The 18979-nt window shown below is 32.9% G+C and overlaps 1 protein-coding gene across 2 annotated transcripts in view; it reads right to left on the bottom strand.

The window, feature by feature from the left end:
• ARPP21 (cAMP regulated phosphoprotein 21) overlaps positions 1-18979 on the bottom strand; it is a 164075-nt gene that overhangs the window by 75694 nt on the left and 69402 nt on the right. For both annotated transcript variants that reach the window (XM_049766394.1, XM_049766393.1), the window contains exons 10-12: positions 9843-9951; positions 7859-7960; positions 1290-1327 (exon numbers count right to left, since the gene is read on the bottom strand). In XM_049766394.1, coding sequence (XP_049622351.1) covers positions 1290-1327; positions 7859-7960; positions 9843-9951 — 249 coding nt within the window. The remainder of the gene's footprint in view (positions 1-1289; positions 1328-7858; positions 7961-9842; positions 9952-18979) is intronic.

Consider the following 18979-nt stretch of genomic DNA (forward strand, 5'->3'; position numbering starts at 1 on the left):
ACTCTTGGATTCCTTTTTACTATAAATAGAGAATATTTACTTAAATCTAGACAGAGTTTCTAACATCACAAGTGGATACATTTTCAACGCTCTTCCTCTTTTAAAATTACTTTTTGGATTTTGGGCCACAATCAGCTATGCACAAGACTTATTCCTGGTTATGTGTTCAAAGATTACTGAACTTCAGAATTTTGTGTGCTGGAACTCAAAAACTCAGATGAGCCATATGCAAGGTCTCACCCACTGTATTGCAGCTTTTGGTCTAATTACATCTCTCTTAAAAGAACTTATTCAGTTGAGAGGTTTAGTTCCCTGAAACTTTTTTTAACTGCTAATATAAATAATGACATTTTTCAAACCATCATCTCTAAAGTTCAGTTTAAATTTTCTCTAAGTAAGAGAATTTAATCAAACAGCTTCCATTTTAATCAATTTTATAGGGGTATTCATTAAAGCAACATCCAAAATAAAATCAATCATCACTTTTTTTTAATGAATGCCATATTTCTAATCTAACTTGCCCATTTTCCTGCATCTTAAATGTGATTAGTACAACTAATGTAGAATTCCACATTTCTGCTTGAAGATTTGCAATTAAGTCAATAGAGCATTTTAATATCCATATCACCTTAGAACTATTTTTATAAAGGAATATCTTAAATTTGAGAATTTCCTGCTCATATACACAAGATTTTGTAACTTATACATTTTATAACAGCAGCCTATGGAGTCTTTTGTCAGGTTTAATTTAGACTAGAAGTTGATATTTTTAAATAGTCTTTTATGAAAATCAATAGATTGTATAGAATGAGAAACTAAAAACAATATTATCCAAATTATCACTTGTTGAACTACATATAATTATGGGGCACAGAAAGTGGCTAATAATTTCAAATATACAAATACTTTTAAAAACCTAATTAAAAAACCAATGAAACTGCAAGTTATTGTGTTATCAACATTTATTCTTTTTAAATTCTGGTCATGGTTAGAGCAATTATACCTTTGAAAGGTCCATTAAGTAGCCCAGTCTTCAAATGAGGAGAATGTTTCAATTATAGTTGAAAGAAACTGAGAATAATTTTTCCAAATTGAATAATTTTTAGATACTATGTAGCAAAAATATATGCATATATGGGTTGATATATGTAGTTATGTATATATATTCAAGCACACACATATATGAAGGATATATAAATATATAGATATATAGATATATCCATGAATATATAGACATACAAGACATACTTTGTTCCTCCAAAAACTTGGAGAAGCAAATTTTATTTTACCTGTTTTCCACAAAAAGGCTTTCCTGGGAGCAAACTGACTGAAAGATAAAAGAAAGCATTGGATCAGACGTTCTAGATGTATTGAGGGTTTCCGAATGCTTGTCTTATTTTAATACTACTTTTCTCCTCCAAGAGGAAAAGGATTAAGAAAAAAATATACTAATTTTTAATGGGAATAATAAAGGAGAAAAGAGCAAGTTAGAGTTAGCGGTGTAAACCATTCTCATGCAGCACATGGTACTTTTCCATCGGAAAAATCTCCAGGTTTCAAAGCAATTCAGCTCATTCAGCTTCAAGGTCAGGAGAGAAAGGTTGCAAATAAAAGTGCTAGAGAAACATGTGATTATCATTTCTGAGCTAGCAGTTTCCTCTGTGGCTGTACAGCTACAAGACAAGTTCAAAATAATGTGGACCAGGCAAACATGGCATGATGAACCTGTGAATGGAGAGCCATGAAACCATAGTCACAAGTACTACTTGGCAGTGATCGACTTTCATGAGATATGCAAGACTTCCAGAATTGAAGGCATGCCATCAGTTGTGAATTTTAAGTGGTGGTAAGGTTGGGGAGGGAGAGAAGATAGGCAAGAATAAAATAAAACAAATAAAGTTCAAGTTCTTTTAAATAATCTTATTGAGCTTTTTTAAATTTCCATGTGAAAACTAATGACTGTATCTTTAGTTTCCACTTCTCTAACATTCATTTCTTTAGAATTTTGTGCTTTATCCATAATGCATAAAAGAAAATATTTTTTTAACAATAGGTACTGAGGAAAAGTGGATAAATTAAAATCGATTAAGGGAAAAGGAGAAGTCTAAAATTCAATAGTTCTAAAATGAAGCGGCTAAATTGAAGAATAAATCATTTTCAAATACTAAATATCTAAACATAAATTTTTTGAGTACTGGATGTTAATATTCTAAAAGAAAAGCATCTAAAGGGAGAAGTAGATCCTTTGCTTTATTTGTATAGGAAGAGGCTTCTCGAGCAGTGTTCAAAGGTCCCAGAAATTCTCCTAATGATACTCTCTGCATGAATTCGAGACCTCCAGAGATTAGGTTATGTGTGGCCCTGATCTTTAAATATAATAGTCTCCCCAGACTATAGCAGGTCAATTTTAAGATAAATGCAACTAAAAGAACAATAATGAGCTTTTGATAAATACTATTGAATAAAGAAAATGTTAATATGAATCTCTGCTCAGAAATTAAACAGTAGATTAGATTCTTTTATATTTTGTTGCATAAATCATATCCTTTCATGAAGCTAAAAGGCTAGATATAGACATATTTTTAATGGTCTTAGAACCATGATTGTTTATCTTCTTTGTCTTGAGCATACATCTTAAGTTTCAAGTGTACAAAACATTACTTAATATGAAGTTTAATTTTTATAAACATAATTTTTATGAAATATGAGTTTTAGTTTGACATTCATATTTATAAATGAAACAAATAACAAGTTATGTGCCACTAAATTATCACAAATATCTCTTTCTGGTGAGCTGATATCTCATCATCTTTCTTTCTTTTAATTTGGCTTTACATCTGACTTAATTCAAGTAGTGGGACATAGAATAAAGTGAGATTACTTTACATATGCATTATTAATTTAAAATTTTGCTACTTGTCAACTCCTTTGGTGGAAAAAGGTCAATTAAGTTTTTCATGTTCTGACTGGATGTTTGAATTACTAAGAATCTATTTCTTTGAAGGAATTGATCAAAGACATATAAAATAGCATTTCAATGAGGCAATTCAAAATCTTTCAATTAAAAAGAAGAAGGGCCCGGAGAGATAGCACAGCGGTGTTTGCCCTGCAAGCAGCTGATCCAGGACCAAAGGTGGTTGGTTCGAATCCCGGTGTCCCATATGGTCCCCTGTGCCTGCCAGGAGCTATTTCTGAGCAGACAGCCAGGAGGAACCCCTGAGCAACAATGGGTGTGGCCCAAAAACCAAAAAAAAAAAAAAAAAAAAAAAGAAGTCACCTGTGAGGCAAAGATACATTCCCTGAAATATATCTTTGCAGTATTTTTCCAGTGTTGTAGATAGGTCTTAAAAATCAGCACAGCATTTCCTGCACTAGCCTTGGACGGACCGCGTTTCGATCCCCAGGTGTCCCATATGGTCCCCCAAGCCAGGAGCAACTTCTGAGCACATAGCCAGGAGTAACCCCTGAGCGTTACTGGGTGTGGCTCAAACCCCCCCCCCCAAAAAAAAATCAGCACAGCAGGTAGAGCATTTGTACAGTTGACCTGGACTGACCCGGGTTCGATTCCTAGTATTCCATAATGGTCTCCTGATTTTGTCAGGAGCAATTCCTGGCAGAGCCAGAATATCCCCTGAACACCACCGGGTGTGGTCCAAAAAAAAAAAAAAATAATAAAAATAAAAAAAACATCACCCTGCCACTTTATAAATAAAACATTAGTGGGCTATGAGTCAGTAGATGATGAAAATAAAATTTTTAAAAAGTAGTATTAATAACTTGCAAAATTAAATGGGAGAGAATGATAAAATTATCACAGTAGTTAAGAGCAACTTTTTAAGCTGTCATGTGTATGTATTCCAGATATAAATGGCTCACTTTTCTTTTAAAATTGAAAAAAGTAAATTTGCCTAATGGCTTACTGAATTCTTCCCAAATTAATCCCAAACTAGAGGACCTCATGTGCCTTTATCAGACACTGAAGAAGAAATCTCAGTACATTCTAAGAAGACCAAAGAAAATATCTGTAATGAATCTCTACTTACACATAAATATAATTCTGAAATCTCCTTCCAGACAATGTCTTTTTTAAGTATATTTTTTAACTTAAGTTCCTCCAAACTAGCAACAATGCATAGAGTTAATCACAAAGTAAGCAAAATTCATGCCCAAAAAGAAATTATATTTCTAATGTGTCTGACAATAAAAACTTAGTATTTGAGAAATATTTTGCATTATATCATATATAATTTAGTTTTGTAATAATGAATGAATCTACTCTCAATATACCAATATTTCCAACCCATATTTAGATTTTTTCTAGAAAATTCACAAGTAATATGCATAATTAGATGGTGCTCCAACATTCAAAGCATACATACATAAACATACATACCCTAGCGTCTAAGACCTAGACAATAGGATACATTTATAAAATATTCAAGAACATTTCTTGAGTCTCAAAATAAATTTAAACTTAGCTAATCTTAAATACCAGTGTCTTCATGTTCTATTGTTTCTACTCTAGTTCAAGTATAAAGCAATTCTACTTCAGTATATAAATAATTAAACCTTCCTATAAAACTGCACTAATTAAATAATAATTGAGAAATAATTGACAAAGAAGGTTTTTATCACCTCATTACTGAAAAAAGCATTAAAAATTGAATTAAAGATAAGCTAAGAGAAGAGGAATAGAACAGCTTTCTTATGCTGGATTCTTTGTATTTGTTATATTATTGATATATTATAATTTTTACATTTATTTTGTGTATCTACTTCAATACTTGGGTGGTGGTCATATCTTTGTGAATGTTGAGCTGCATTCATAGATGAAGATATTTCTGAAGTATACTATTGACTATGGAAGTTATAAGGAATACTAGTTATTATATATCTTACAAGTCCATATTAAATGTCACTATTTTGAATTCATATTAATAGTCATTAATACATTTGTGGCTATCTTCATTTTCTGCTGAAGCACGGTCATCTTCACAAATCTCATGTCTTGATATGTAGGATTTTAATATCTCTCACTTTGTACTAGGACTTGTATCCAGTAGGAATACAAATTATGGAAAGTGTTTCACATCCATGTCTACTTGCAATATCACCAAGACACTAAAGCTTTTGGGGAGACAAGAAGTTGGGCAGTGAGATCAACAGTCTAGAATCAGCTGAGGGCCTGCCTCAGGTGACTGCAGCCCTAAGTAAAAGTCTGACTAGAATCTCATGAAAGATCTAAATTCATCCTTTATAAGAAAACCCTGAATTCCTAACCTACACAGTGAGATAAGTGCTTTGGCTTTTAAACTGTCAAAGTTGGGGGTAGTTTGCTTTCTATAAATAAATAGCTAAAACACCAAGTTTTGAGACTGCATATCTTCTCAGTACAAAGCCTTGGGAGACAAACAGTCCAGACCCCTATTTGAATTAGTTAAGCCATAAATCTTGACCACAATCGACCTATCAAAGAAATTCATACTGCTCCTCCTGCAATGTGAGAAGCCATTACATCTTTAAAGAAAGCTACAAAATATGTCATGACGCAGGATTGCTAAGAAAAACTGAACAAAAGCCTTTTCACCTTTAATCAAGATTTACTTGTTAAGAAAGACCTTTCTCATACGTGGGATACAGAGAAACATAGTAAAGAAATTTAAAAAATGGCCCAAAGTGATAGAATGTAAGAAATTGTCTACAGAACTGCTTACTAAGGTACTAAGATAGGAAGTGATTGGGGTACCCTGAGATAATAGTGGAGGGAAATAGATACTCCCATGTGTGTGTATATCTGTGTTTGTATGTGTGTGTGTGTGTGTGTGTGTGTGTGTGTATGGTGTGTGTAGTGATAGTGCTGGAGCATCATATTACATTAATATTATTGTAAATCACAGTGCCACAAATAAATATTTTTTAATATTAACTCAGGTTGTGGGCATAGAGAGCATAAACAGAAAATTTCCACATTTACATCTAGAACTCAGGTCTTCTCCTATTCATTTCTTTTCTAAGAACTTAGAAAAATGCACTGTCAGAAGGAAGCAAATACTGGCCTCTTCTCATCAGGATTGCTTTGTGAAAAAGAGCATTTGCAAATGAGGTCCTTACCACTGGTGTCACCTTCATCACAGGTACTGCTTCTTCTTCTAACCTTGCTCTTGATTGTAAGGCAATGACCTCTTATATAGGAGTGGACTAATTTGGCTGCTACATTATTTGGGTTACTGACTTGTGTTTCAAAATAATTCATTCAAAAATTTGGGATTTGGGACTTGGGTGATGGGAATGTTGCACTGGTGATGGGTGGTGTTCCTTTTATGACTGAAACCCAAACACAATCATGTATGTAATCAAGGTGTTTAAATAAAAAAAAAATTATGCATTAAAAAAAAAATTCTATGACTCACTAGAAACAGAATATAAGGAAAACGTGTGTGTGTGTGTGTGTGTGTGTGTGTGTGTGTGTGTGTTGGAGGGCAGTAAAAATGGTATAAATGAAAAATTAAACTCCATGTCATTAGAACAGACCCCTTTAGGCACTCATACACTACTACTCTTCTCAGTTGCACCATCAATAAATCTAACTACAACAGTAATCTAAGTAGCCTACTGTTTCTACCTCATCTACTTCTCTCACACATGCCTGATTAGAGTCCTGAGCCAAATTATTCAGCCATCAATTTTTTTTTGTCATTGTATCCAGAAGGACAGGAAGTGGAGAGAGAATGAAAACTAGAAACCTCTATCAATATGCAAGAAGTGTAATGTTTGAGGAGTTTGAACTTTCTCTGTAGCTTCATGTGGAAGAGATCATGGAACAAATTTGTATTTGAAAACTGTAAGAACAGTGATCGATATCCAAAATAAACAGGGAAGTCAGCATCTCTAATTTGACTTCATTTTGACCATCAAAAGCAAGGCATAATTGGTGGGTCAGGTCTCCACCATTTAGCAAAGAATAGTGTGCTTGTCTTAGAGAGTATATGCAAATTAATGCACCTTTCCATTTTTGCAGTGGGAAAAACCCCACATTTTAAGAGGTTATCAAATTATTTCATGTAATGGAAACTGACAGCTTGTTCCTATTGTTTCAGTCATTTAGAGAATTTAGTACAGTATATATACTTTGTGCTTTTTATTCTTTATTTCTATTAAAATTTTTTCTCAGCCATATTAAGGACCAAATCCATGACCTTGAATATATACTTCATATGTTCTATCACTGAGTTACATATAAGTCCTTGCTTTATTTTACTTAATTGCATTTTATTTCGATGACATTAATAAAGGTTTCACAAAAGTTCCAAGCCACAGTTTTGCTTATGATTTGAATGAACTTTATTATTTTATGACTAAATGCCTTGCTCATAAATCTGACTTACTTAGAATATGAATATATGAAGAGGAAATGAATATTACTTAACTCTGATATAAGAAAGTGTCCACATCTGCTAAAAATGCAGAAAGTTCTGTGATGGTTTTTTCTGTGTTTAATTGTTTTCCCTCCATAATGTTGGCATAAGAAAAAGAAACAAATCTTAAATTCTCTATAAATCAGAAGATATCCCCATTTTATGGTGATATCTCTATAGATTAAAGTCTATTCTACTGATAAAACCATCATAACTCAATTCCCCCATTGGTTATGTCCTGGGAACACACACAAATGCTTGGCTTCTATTTCATCACTTCCCTGAATCAAGTCCTCTTCCAGAAACACCTCCAATCACTACAATTTGATTTGTTCCTTGGCTCCAGCTTCCTTGGACCCTGCCAGCTCACTGTCTGGGAAATGAGACTGCCTAACTGCTGATGGAAGGACCACACTAAAGAGGCAATTAAAACAACTACTCACATCATGTGCAAATATTCTCTCCCTCACTCTCTGATACTCCTCTTCTCTCTCTTCAATTGATTTACTTCGTCTGTCATCTCTAAATGGATGCATTCTGTTTTGCTGAACAGAAAAAAGAAATCAGGAGTGTTATCCACATTGAGTTGTTAGAAATCTGCAGTTAAGTAACTGTCAGCTGAGAATAATAAATGTTCACTTAAACAAATGGGGCATGAAAAAAAATCTCACTCCTTCTAGTCCCAGGGAAAGCCTTGCTGGGGTTCATATGTGATGTGTATGCAGGACATGAAGCAGCAGGAGATAGTTGCTGCCCTGTCTGCTTTCTTGTTGGCAGTAAGCAGCACATGTGTTTCTGGAAATGAAAGCACCTGGATGGGCCTTAGGTAAGAACCCATTTCATCTACATCTTCACTAGAAAGGGTTCCATCTCTTTGCTAACATGTGTGATTTGACTTCTGAACAGAAAGTAGAACGTGAGTGAAAATTTTAAAAGTGGCTTGTTTTAAGGTGGCCGATTCAAAGAAAGAAGTGACTAATAATGCTGGAAAACTGGTGAAACAGGAAAAGAAACCAAACAATATAATGGTTCACTTTTCCCTGTCTTCTCCTATACGCTTTTCTTATATTCAGTGATCCTGGGAGGGCAACTGACATGGCAAGTAGGACTCCATTGGAAAGACCTATTTCTTTATTCATAAAGTCAATAGAAGAAATCTAACGTAACAATTCAAAGAACCCAGCATGAGGACTGCTCTTGTTCTACCTTCCTCCGATTTACTGCCTGTCTCTGGATTTCATTCCCAATTTATACTTACTAGCCCTAATAAAATGCTTTGCACTAGCCGCATAGATCCATCCATTCAACAAACACCCACAAAGAACAGGACACAGGCACGTGTTTCAGAGTCAACTCAAGCCACCATGTTAGCTCTGTGATGGTGGCATGGGTCGTGGGAGGAAATGAGATACAAATGATGAACAAATTTAAAAACTAGTGCGTCAGAGAGGCGCATCCTGACATTCCATGACTCACTGAAGTAATTAAAATACTAACTTGAGTGAGATGGTATTGTCTTACCTTTAAGCATTGAAAAGCACAGTCCTTTTCAAAAATATCTATTTTGATTGTCAGAGACACAAAGTGTAATTGGTGATGGCATTTATATGGCTTTCAGCTATTCTTATCATTTCAACTTTGTTGTCTTCTGCCCTTTACTTCACTTACTTCCTAATCATCCCATATCCCACACTCCCCTCCCGGGCATTGAGTCAATGTGATAGAGTCAGGTCTCTCTACCCTGTGGAATTACCATGAAGAGAAGGCTATTCTAGAACAATATAATGTTTGGTTACAAGCAAGGTACACATAAGGATAAAGTTCTGCTACATTTCATGCAAAACAAGCAGACAATTTACATGGACAATAAAACATGGGGAGGAGTACGGGTGGGGGGGAGGCTAAAACATGAACTTGATTTCTTTCTGTGAAGACTTATTTTTTAGGATAGTTGCAAAATCCACCTGTCCTCACCATAACAAGGTTTGTTCTTTACAGCTACACCAGGTGATCATCGGTCCGTATTGAAAATCCAGCTCAATTTGTGCACAACTGAAGGACAAAGCTGTAGGGAGTGGAACGACTGCCATAGTTACACAGACATCTGGAAATGCAACTGACAAAGCTTTCCCCCAAAGCTCGGAGTCTGGGGCACCCCCACCCTCCAAGACATGCAGCAGGAACTGCGCCAAGCACCACCCATGCAACCCCAACAGAAGCCATTGCTAAAGCGACCAGCACATGTTTACTTTTGGTACCCACTGAATGCCAAGAGGGGGAAGTCAGGGGGCAAGGAAGCAGGAGAGAGGACAGTAGTATCAGAGAAGAGGAGAGGTGGGTGGGAAAGGGAACAACAGAAGAACGACAAGAACATCAGTCAGCCCACCTTCAAAACAACAACTTCAGCCACTTAAACTTAGAACCAACCTGATTGTCTTCTTTATCAATACTAGAGTTATCTCTCTTCAAGATAAACCGCTTCTGGAATTCTTCACCTTTTTCATCTTTTAAATGTTCACAAAACCTTTGCTCTGGTCTGCCAGCAAAGTAAAACATATCAATAAAAATGTTTTCTTTCCCCCCTGGTTTGAAGTTATTTGTTAGTGTTGTTCCCCCTTTCCACCCCCACATTGAGTGTTCAACTTTTAAAGAAAAAATTATATGTAGTCGTTTTGAGCCTTGAATTGCTGGCACTACGGAAATGACAAGAAATTGGTAGTTATCTGTCCTTCCTTAAGGTCTTGTTAGAATATCATTGGTTGTTTTGAATTTAGAGTCCTGCCACTCCACATACTAAAGTTAAAAAAATCAGGAAATGCCTGTACATATATAGTATAAAGACTTTTTTTCATACTTTTTTTGGGTGAATCAACACAGGACCTCATACTACATTCTTTCACTAGTTACTTTAACTGGATTACATCAAGCTCCTAAATTAAATCAACTCATCATATTCTCAGAGAACTATACATGTTTACAATTTGGGACTACAATTTTAATTCACAAGTTCTTTTCAGGAAGCTGAAATACTTCCCAGCATATGCTGCTTGTCAAGAGCCTACTGGTTGTACAAAGAGAATATCATTATCTCTAAATAATTCTATTTTTATTTTATCATTTTATCAATGCTCTGGAACCTGGTTCTACTAGACTCTGACATTCTCCGCCATATCATTAAAAAAAGGTTAAGTAATTGAGGAAACTGAAGATATTTAGATGAAACAATCTAATGACTGATTAGCAGGGAAAATGCTGCCAGCAGTTACAAGCCATTGATTAATCAATTTATTTTTAAAGCCTCTTAATCATTTTGTATTACAGGAAAGGGCTCCCTTTCCTTTTTACTTTTTCCTACAATTGTCTCTGGACATGGCAGACCTCAATGGATTACTTGGCTTTGAGCTCTTCCCTAGGGAAAATGCTAAAATATTTGTCCGGGGTATAGAAGTAGTTGTAGTTTCTGATTCTCATTAAAGTGACATTGTAATGTTTGATATCTCCCTTCTGAAACTCGGTAGGTTTTCTCTACATACTGAGTTTATTTTGCATTTAGTCACTAGGAAACCACTTTTCAGAGTCTTTTGTTTAAGTGGCTGACCAATTATTAAGGGAATCTCGTTATAGTTCCAAAGTAAGCAAATCGCACTGAATAACGAAGGACTAGTTTAAGTGTATCATTGAATTCTTGATGAGAAGCATTCTTTCCTAAATACATTTACATAAATTATAATGATATTGATGTGCGTACAATAACAGACAACTAGAATAATACCAGTTATAGTTTCTAGAACTCTATAATTCTTGTAATATTATTATTCTACTCAGTACTGCAATAAAACTAATGTTAGAGGAGCAAAATGTTTTTTTTTATCTCTTTTACAAATTAAAAAGAACATCTCAAGTGATCTTTTTGACACCAAGTTAGTAGATCTTCCCATTAAACTAGAGACATCAAATAAACTAGTCACATCCTTGTAGAGACTCCCCCTTTTTCTCTTTGCTTATATTACACATGGACAAGAGGTCATCAAAACACAAAGCAAAGCCCTATATCACATTATCTCAAAAACTTATTCCTGGGGCCAGAACAGTAGTATAGTGAGTAGGCTCTTTCCCGCATCTGACAACCTATGTTCAACCCTTGACATTCCATATGATCCACAGAACACCTACAGAACTGAATCCTGATAGCAAAGCCTGGAGTAACCCTTGACCATTGCCAGATGTGAACAACAACAACAAAAGTAAACCTTTCCTATCTAGATTAAAATGTAAAATATTTAAATAATCTACACAAACAAATAATGTGCTTTTTATCCCTGGGACACTCCAGAAAAAAATAAATTGCTCTATATGTGCAATGAGAAAGTAATAAATATTAAAATAAGCATATTTTGATATAGAATAGTCACTGTATAGATATATGCTATAACTATATATAGCTATACATATATTATGCATTGTATGTATCAGTATCACTTGTACTTAGAGCCTCATAAGCATAAGTTAGCATATACTAGCATATACCAGAACCATATCCATGATTTGTTATATTTTATTTTCTTGTTATAGTTGTAATTGTAAATAATAAAAATTTTCCCAAAAATATTTTAGAGAATTTTAATGTTTTAAAAAAAACATGTTGCTATATCATTTGCATATAGTCAAAAAAGGATGATAATAACTTAATATAATTGCTGATTCTGTCAATGATGATTAAATCTCCTCTAAGTCACCAAGCTCTGTAGTCCTATTATAATCATTAGTAAGTAGTTATGTTTACTCTTAGAGTTCTAGATATATTTCTTGTAATTACTGCTAATAGTAGCAAACTGTTCTCTTAGAAATCAAATGGTCTGAGATTGCAAACTTTTGAATTTGTGAATCTAAACTGAATTTAATTTGAGCAATACTTTTCAGCCTTTTCATACCTACTAACCTGTAATATTCCACAAAGCAGTGTTAAAAAATGATTTAAACTAAATTGTTTTTCCCAGTTTTTTAATATATATATATATATATATATACACATTTATGCATTTAGTTAAAAAGACAACTTCATTTTTTTTTCTTTTTTACATTTTATTTTAGGCATCTGACTTTATGACAAGGTTACATGCATGAAACATCACAACACCATATCTACCACTAGAATGACAGCTATCCTCCACCATTGTCCCAATATTCCCCCCCTACTGCTTCATGCCTCCATCCACTTCCTATGTTCTATTCCCTTGGCCCCATTCCCCTACATTGATATGCTTCTTTCTAAAGACCAGTTTCCAGTTTGTTTCCTTTGAATATTTGTTGATTCCTGCTATGTTATTTTTTCACATATAAAATTGCCTTTCCATTTAGAGTAAGATTTCTAACCAAAGTTAGAATCTGAGTTCCTTTTGCCTAGAATCATTCTTCACTTATTTTGATTGAGTGAATACACAAGTCATCATATAAATGAAATAAAACAATGCACAGAAGTCTACAATTACTAGAACTTGAGGAGAGATTAGAGTTACAAATTTTACAGTTGCAAATAATAATAAAACAGGGAAGTTTGGTTAGCAGGACATAAACTTATTTATAAATTTAGAACAGGAAAATATTTTAAAATCATACTTGCATTTAATTTCAAGTTGGTATAAATGTAAATAAGAAAACTTTTCAAATTTATAGATCCCTTCAAAAGAGGTGGGAATTAGAAAGCACAACTTCTCTAGCTAGTTTTGGATTTTATCAGTTTAAAATACTGTAATAATGAAAGAGCTATTTAAATGTCATTTTTAAATTAACTTGCATTTCTTAACTGTACTAGTTTCAGCAAAACATGTTTAAGGTAAACATATCTATCAAAACAGAAAGAGTATACAAAAGGGCCTATTCTAGTCAATAAAGTAAACACTATTTAAGACAATAATTCTTGCTTTGATATAAACTATACAAGTGTATTTAATATAACGCCTTTCAAAATGCCTTGTTTAAATTTACTTCAAATATTAATCTAATAGTCTAAATTGCTAATATTTTTTCTGGTTGACTTTTTGAATACTATCTATGAGTCTTGTGCATTTAAAACGCAGGCAAGTTAAACTTTGAAATATTGCATGATATTAATCTAAAACGTATTGATAATTCATCATTACATTATAATTTAATAAAAATGAATTTTGATATGAATTTAAAATATGTATGGTCTCATGACCATACATCATAAACATATAGGTATTGTTCCTAGAAGTTTTCAATCATAGATATTTTTTCACATTTCCTCTACTAAGTCATGAAAAAGTAAAAAAAAAATGTCCTATTGTTTTTAGTTAAAAATGTTTTTGAGGGATCAGAGTGATAGCACAGCAGGTAGGACATTTGCCTTGCATGTAGCTGACTCAGGTTCAATCCCCAGGATCCCATATAGTCCCTTGAGTCAGTCAGGAGTAATTTTTGAGCTCATAATCAGGAGTAACCCCTGAGTTTTGCCATTGCCCAAAACAAAATAAACAAACAAAAATGTTTTCTAAGAGTATGACAATGTTTTTCATAATTCACAGTTTGTATTACTGTGAATTCACTGTCTATATGTATTGAACAGCACTTGCCTTTTATAGACCAATATTTTAGGGTCCCTCAATGACCCTGAAAAAAATGTTCAAGATTTCCATGACAATTTTTGTAATTTAATAGCTTTATTTTTTTATTGAGACTCGTGTACACTTCTTACATAATACCTATGCAGGACTAAGTATTCAGCTTCCTTTATTAGTTTCATATTTTTAAACTCTACATCTTTAAAATACATTTTTTTTTATTTTCTTCTGTGGTCTGTATATGCAAAAATATAAAAAACTAATATAGGAAAGACTTTGACTTTTATTTAATGCAAGGTCACACATGAACAACAACAAAATTGAACAGTATATTAGAAAAACAACAAGAACTTGCAGGTTTTGCCACTCTGGTAAATTGGTTATATCATATTATGATTATTAAAAATGTCAATTCTCCTCGACAATGAGATTGAATTTCTAAGAATGCATCCGAAGCAAAGAGTAAATAAATAACAAAATAGTTTCAGAGTTCATGACTGCAAAATAATGGCAATCTAGGGCAGACAGCTTGAGCAATTTAAAATAATTTTATATATGTGGCCAACAAGATAGAACAGCAGAGAGGCTGTTTGATTTACATGCAGTTTAGATTGATTTGATCCCTGGCACAACATGTGTCCCCCAGCATTGCCAGGAGCACCCCTTGAACACAGAACCAGGACTGAGTCCTGAGCTAAACTGAGTCTGTTACCAAACCCAGATAAAGTAAATAAATAAATTATTTTCATATCTAACTGAAGTTTTATAAACAGTAACCAAACAGTTTGCTAATGGAAAATCAATTTAAAAAGGATAAAATACTCCAGATCATAGCTCTGTTGAAACTATAATATATGATGAATCAAAGCAATACTCTGTATAGTAGTTATAGTGACTAATTATGACTTTAAACTTTTATATATTTGTACTTATTTTCAGTAGTGATATTTTATCATCAAATATTAGGACCTATAGTTTAAAAATTTAAGAAGACATTTAAAATCTTACATAAAATACTTTTGGATATGAACAATTCAAAACAGCAACTTTCTCTTCTTTTCTCCCTCTCTCTTTTCCTATCTTCTTTCTTTTACTTTTCTCTTTCTCTTTTCTCTTTACCTTGCATTTTTCTTTCTCGTTTTTTTCTGCCATAACCAGCTGTGCTCAAGGGATCTGGGAACATCCTGGGGTGCCCAGAAGTGAATCCAGCCCCTCCATAGGCAAGCAAATGCATTAGCTGTTGCTATAACCTGCAAACCTTAATATTTTTCTAAATTTTCTAGCAGAATTTTTTATTATTAATCATCTGATTTTTTGTCAAATCAAGTCTTGATTCTTGTTGTTGCACTGCTACTATTTTTTTTTTATTTGCTGGGGGAGATGTGAAGGTGAGTTTGATCATAACAGGCGATGGTTAGAGATTACTCCTGGTTCTGTGTTCAGGGATCATTCATGGTGTTGCCGTTAGCTGTATTCAAGGCAAGAACCTAAGAAAAACTTAAACACCTATACTATATTGTTGGTCCATGCATTAAGAGTAACAATTAATTTTGCTTCCTGCTTCTAGTCCTGGTTTATCACATTAAAACCAATCATTATATATGAAAAAAGAAAGGTTACCTTTAATTTTGTTTTGATGTCCTTGATCTATAGGTGTAGAAACATGGGATTGAACCAAGACCCTAATTTTTTAATTTTTTAAATTGATTTTGGGGTCAAATTCAGCAGCGATCATGGGCTACTCCTTGCTCTATGTTGATAAATTGCTCTTAGAAGGACTGGGAGACCATATGGGATTCCAGGATTCAAACCACCGTCCTTCTGCATGAAAGGCAAATGCCCTACCTCTATGCTATCTCTCTTGCCCCTAAATTTTTTCAATGTAAAACTTAAATAGGAATAATAATGATTTATTATTGATGATTATATAATGATCTATAAATTAAAATAATAAAAGAAACATAAATATGAAATAAGATAATAAATTTTATGCAAAAATAACTGGAATATTATATTTTATATGTTCAACTATTTCTGAATTGTAATAATATAGTTTAAGCAATAAGAGTCATAGATATCAAATTTATTTAGCTTACTATAACAGGCATGTTTCTATAGTATGCTGATAAATTGAGAACTTTAGAAATTCAAAATTAAAAAGAGATTGGTTATTTGTACTTTTTCCTTCCTTTAAGCTTTATCTTCTTCCATTTCAGTATTATATGAAATTAAGTGTCCAAACTTTTTCATTGTGTCCAATGATTTGAAGCTCTACCATCCCATAATCTAAACAGTAGTCCTAAAATTAAACTACATTTTAAACAGTTTATACCGAATGCTGTTAAGCATGTCTAACAAATCTCTTAACATGCACTCTTGAAATAGAACACTTGATTTTGCACTTTACTCAACACCTCTAAGACAGAGGTGTTGATTTTGCTGCCATAAAAAATAGAAAGTAATAATATTTTTTGGTTGATAAATGAAATAAAAACTTATTTGCAAATTTATGTCCATAAAGTTGAAAGCCCAACTCTAGGTACTAATATGCCAGTTGGTATGGGATAGAAAATATCATCACTCATATTTTGAACAGAGAAATCTGAAATTATATCATTTAATATTAAACTAACACTGTCATTAATATAAGATTTTATTTTACAAGATCCAATGTGTACTGTAATATTCAAATAATTGATTCACAAGTTCATATTGAGGTTGTCACAATTTTTCTGAGATAATGTTTTCTTTAGATATTCATGAATGTGAGCATCATTTCTTGGGATAGATTAATTTTTGCTCATATGTGATAATGATTTCTATCAAAGAATTACATGTAACCTTCTAGGCAAAAATAGAATTTTCTTCCAGAATAAGTCTGGAATGACTGACATGATTAAGTATCTAGATAATTTCATAGTAGAAAATTTATACTTCACTTTTAAGTGTATAATTTAGTGAAAACCAATCACCTTTCACTATTCCTTTCTTTTCTCTTCTATTTTATTTTTCCTAGCGCTTGGCAAACCAAATGTTCTCACTATTAGCAGAAATACTTTAATTAAAAGATATAATAACAACAGAAGGAAGGAGGAAGAAGTTTTGTGGAAAGAGCATTAGCTCTAATGTGTGAGACACTGGGTTAGATCCTTGGTATAAAAAGGGGAAACATCAAGACAGGAAGAGTGGTTATTCATTTGTCACACCAGACTTTAACCTTTAAATATGCTATAAAACTTTTCTTGGATTTACCACTGCTTGATTAGCTGCTGATATTTTGAACGCAAAGATATGCCTGACATTCAGAAATCACACCTACTTTGGCTTCCTGAGACAATATTTATTGTCTAACCACAACTATTTAAAAGAGGGAATTAAACTACATTAATTTTAATGCCCTATTAAAATATATTTAGGGTGGAACAATAGGTAATAATCTATGTTTACATATAAACACAGTGTTAAACTACATATATGTACTAAGATATATATGTAAACATATATATATTTGATAAAATTATTTTCTTTTTTAAATAAACTATGACTATATGATGGATTGTATTTTATGACTGATTTACTAATTTTGTTCAAATGTGGCACTAAAAATTTGAGATAAACTTTTTGTTTAACACTGTTTAAGAATTTGAACAATGTTTTATGCTACTAAGTAGGCAGTACAATTTTCAGTTTAAAATAGGTTTCGACCTAGAATGTTAATGGTATTATTGTTTCAACATTCATCTGCACATTATTTTCATATTTCTAGGTTTTTTGTTTCATTTTTAAAGTCATAATGTGACAATTAGGATTCTGTAAGTGCCTAGATGGATCCCAGTGAAAGAACAGTGTTTTATTTCCTTCCTACTTCGATTATCATTTGAAATAATTGATTCCACTTTTGTTGGTTCCTCTTTCCTTAACCTTAGAGAAAGGGAATGGTTAAATGGCACGAACTGAATTTTTGTCTTGATTATTTATAAATCGACTAAGATCAAAAAATGAAGTTCAATTTTTTCCTCTTATGACATGATTTAGCTTTCTCTACGTAGAATTTGTAAGAAAAATAAATATTTCAAAGTATTATTTAATATAAAAGTTCTTTTTTGTTATTGTCTTTGTTTCATGTTTTTGAGCCACAGCTGGTGGCGCTCAGAGATTACTCCTTGCTCTGTGCTCAGAAATTGCTTCTGGCAGGCTTCCGTACTATATGGGATGTTAGGAATTGAATACTGGTCTTTCTGGGTCAGCCATGTAAATTGCAAACGTCCTTTCTGTGCTATTTCTCGGCCCAATAAAATAGTTTTTTTTAAGTTATGTTAAAAGTGTTTATGCTATAAAAGGTGCCTGAAGATTTCATGTATAAAATTAGCCATTTTTAACACACAGCGCTTAAAGGTTCATAAATCATTCAAGTGATGAAAGCAACCAAAACAACCATAATTTCTTTTCTCCAAATTTATTTCTGCCACTTACTTATATCTAAAGAATTTTACATTTTTTAAAGTGTTTGAATATACAGTAGTGAGAGTGAAGATATGAAATTTGACCAATACTAACAGATAAATCTTTCTGTAAGCCTATTGACTGTGTTGATTAAGGAACTTTTGACTTTCCGAGAGCAAAGAAATTCTTTATTAGGTATCTGATTTTTGGCTTCAAAGTATCAGGATGCCAACCAATCACTATTTGGATTTCCAAGAGACACTTAAGTAAATCCACTGCACAGGATTTTTAAAGCAAGTATTCACATCTGGACATCACTAGTTTATTCAGGGTTTCACTTATATTCACAAAGGGTAAAATACAAAAAATCTGAAACTAAAAGCATGTATATTTTGTTTGATAAGTTGGCTTTTTGATTGTTCATAAAAATATTGAATCCCCTGCAGGAGAAAAGTTCAGAATAGTAAAAAAAAAAAGTGATAAAATTTATGACAAACCCTAAATTCCTCAGGAAGCCAATAACTACAGGTTAATTCAAAT

Source organism: Suncus etruscus, chromosome 20, assembly GCF_024139225.1.
Source record: "Suncus etruscus isolate mSunEtr1 chromosome 20, mSunEtr1.pri.cur, whole genome shotgun sequence".
Lineage (NCBI taxonomy): Eukaryota > Metazoa > Chordata > Mammalia > Eulipotyphla > Soricidae > Suncus > Suncus etruscus.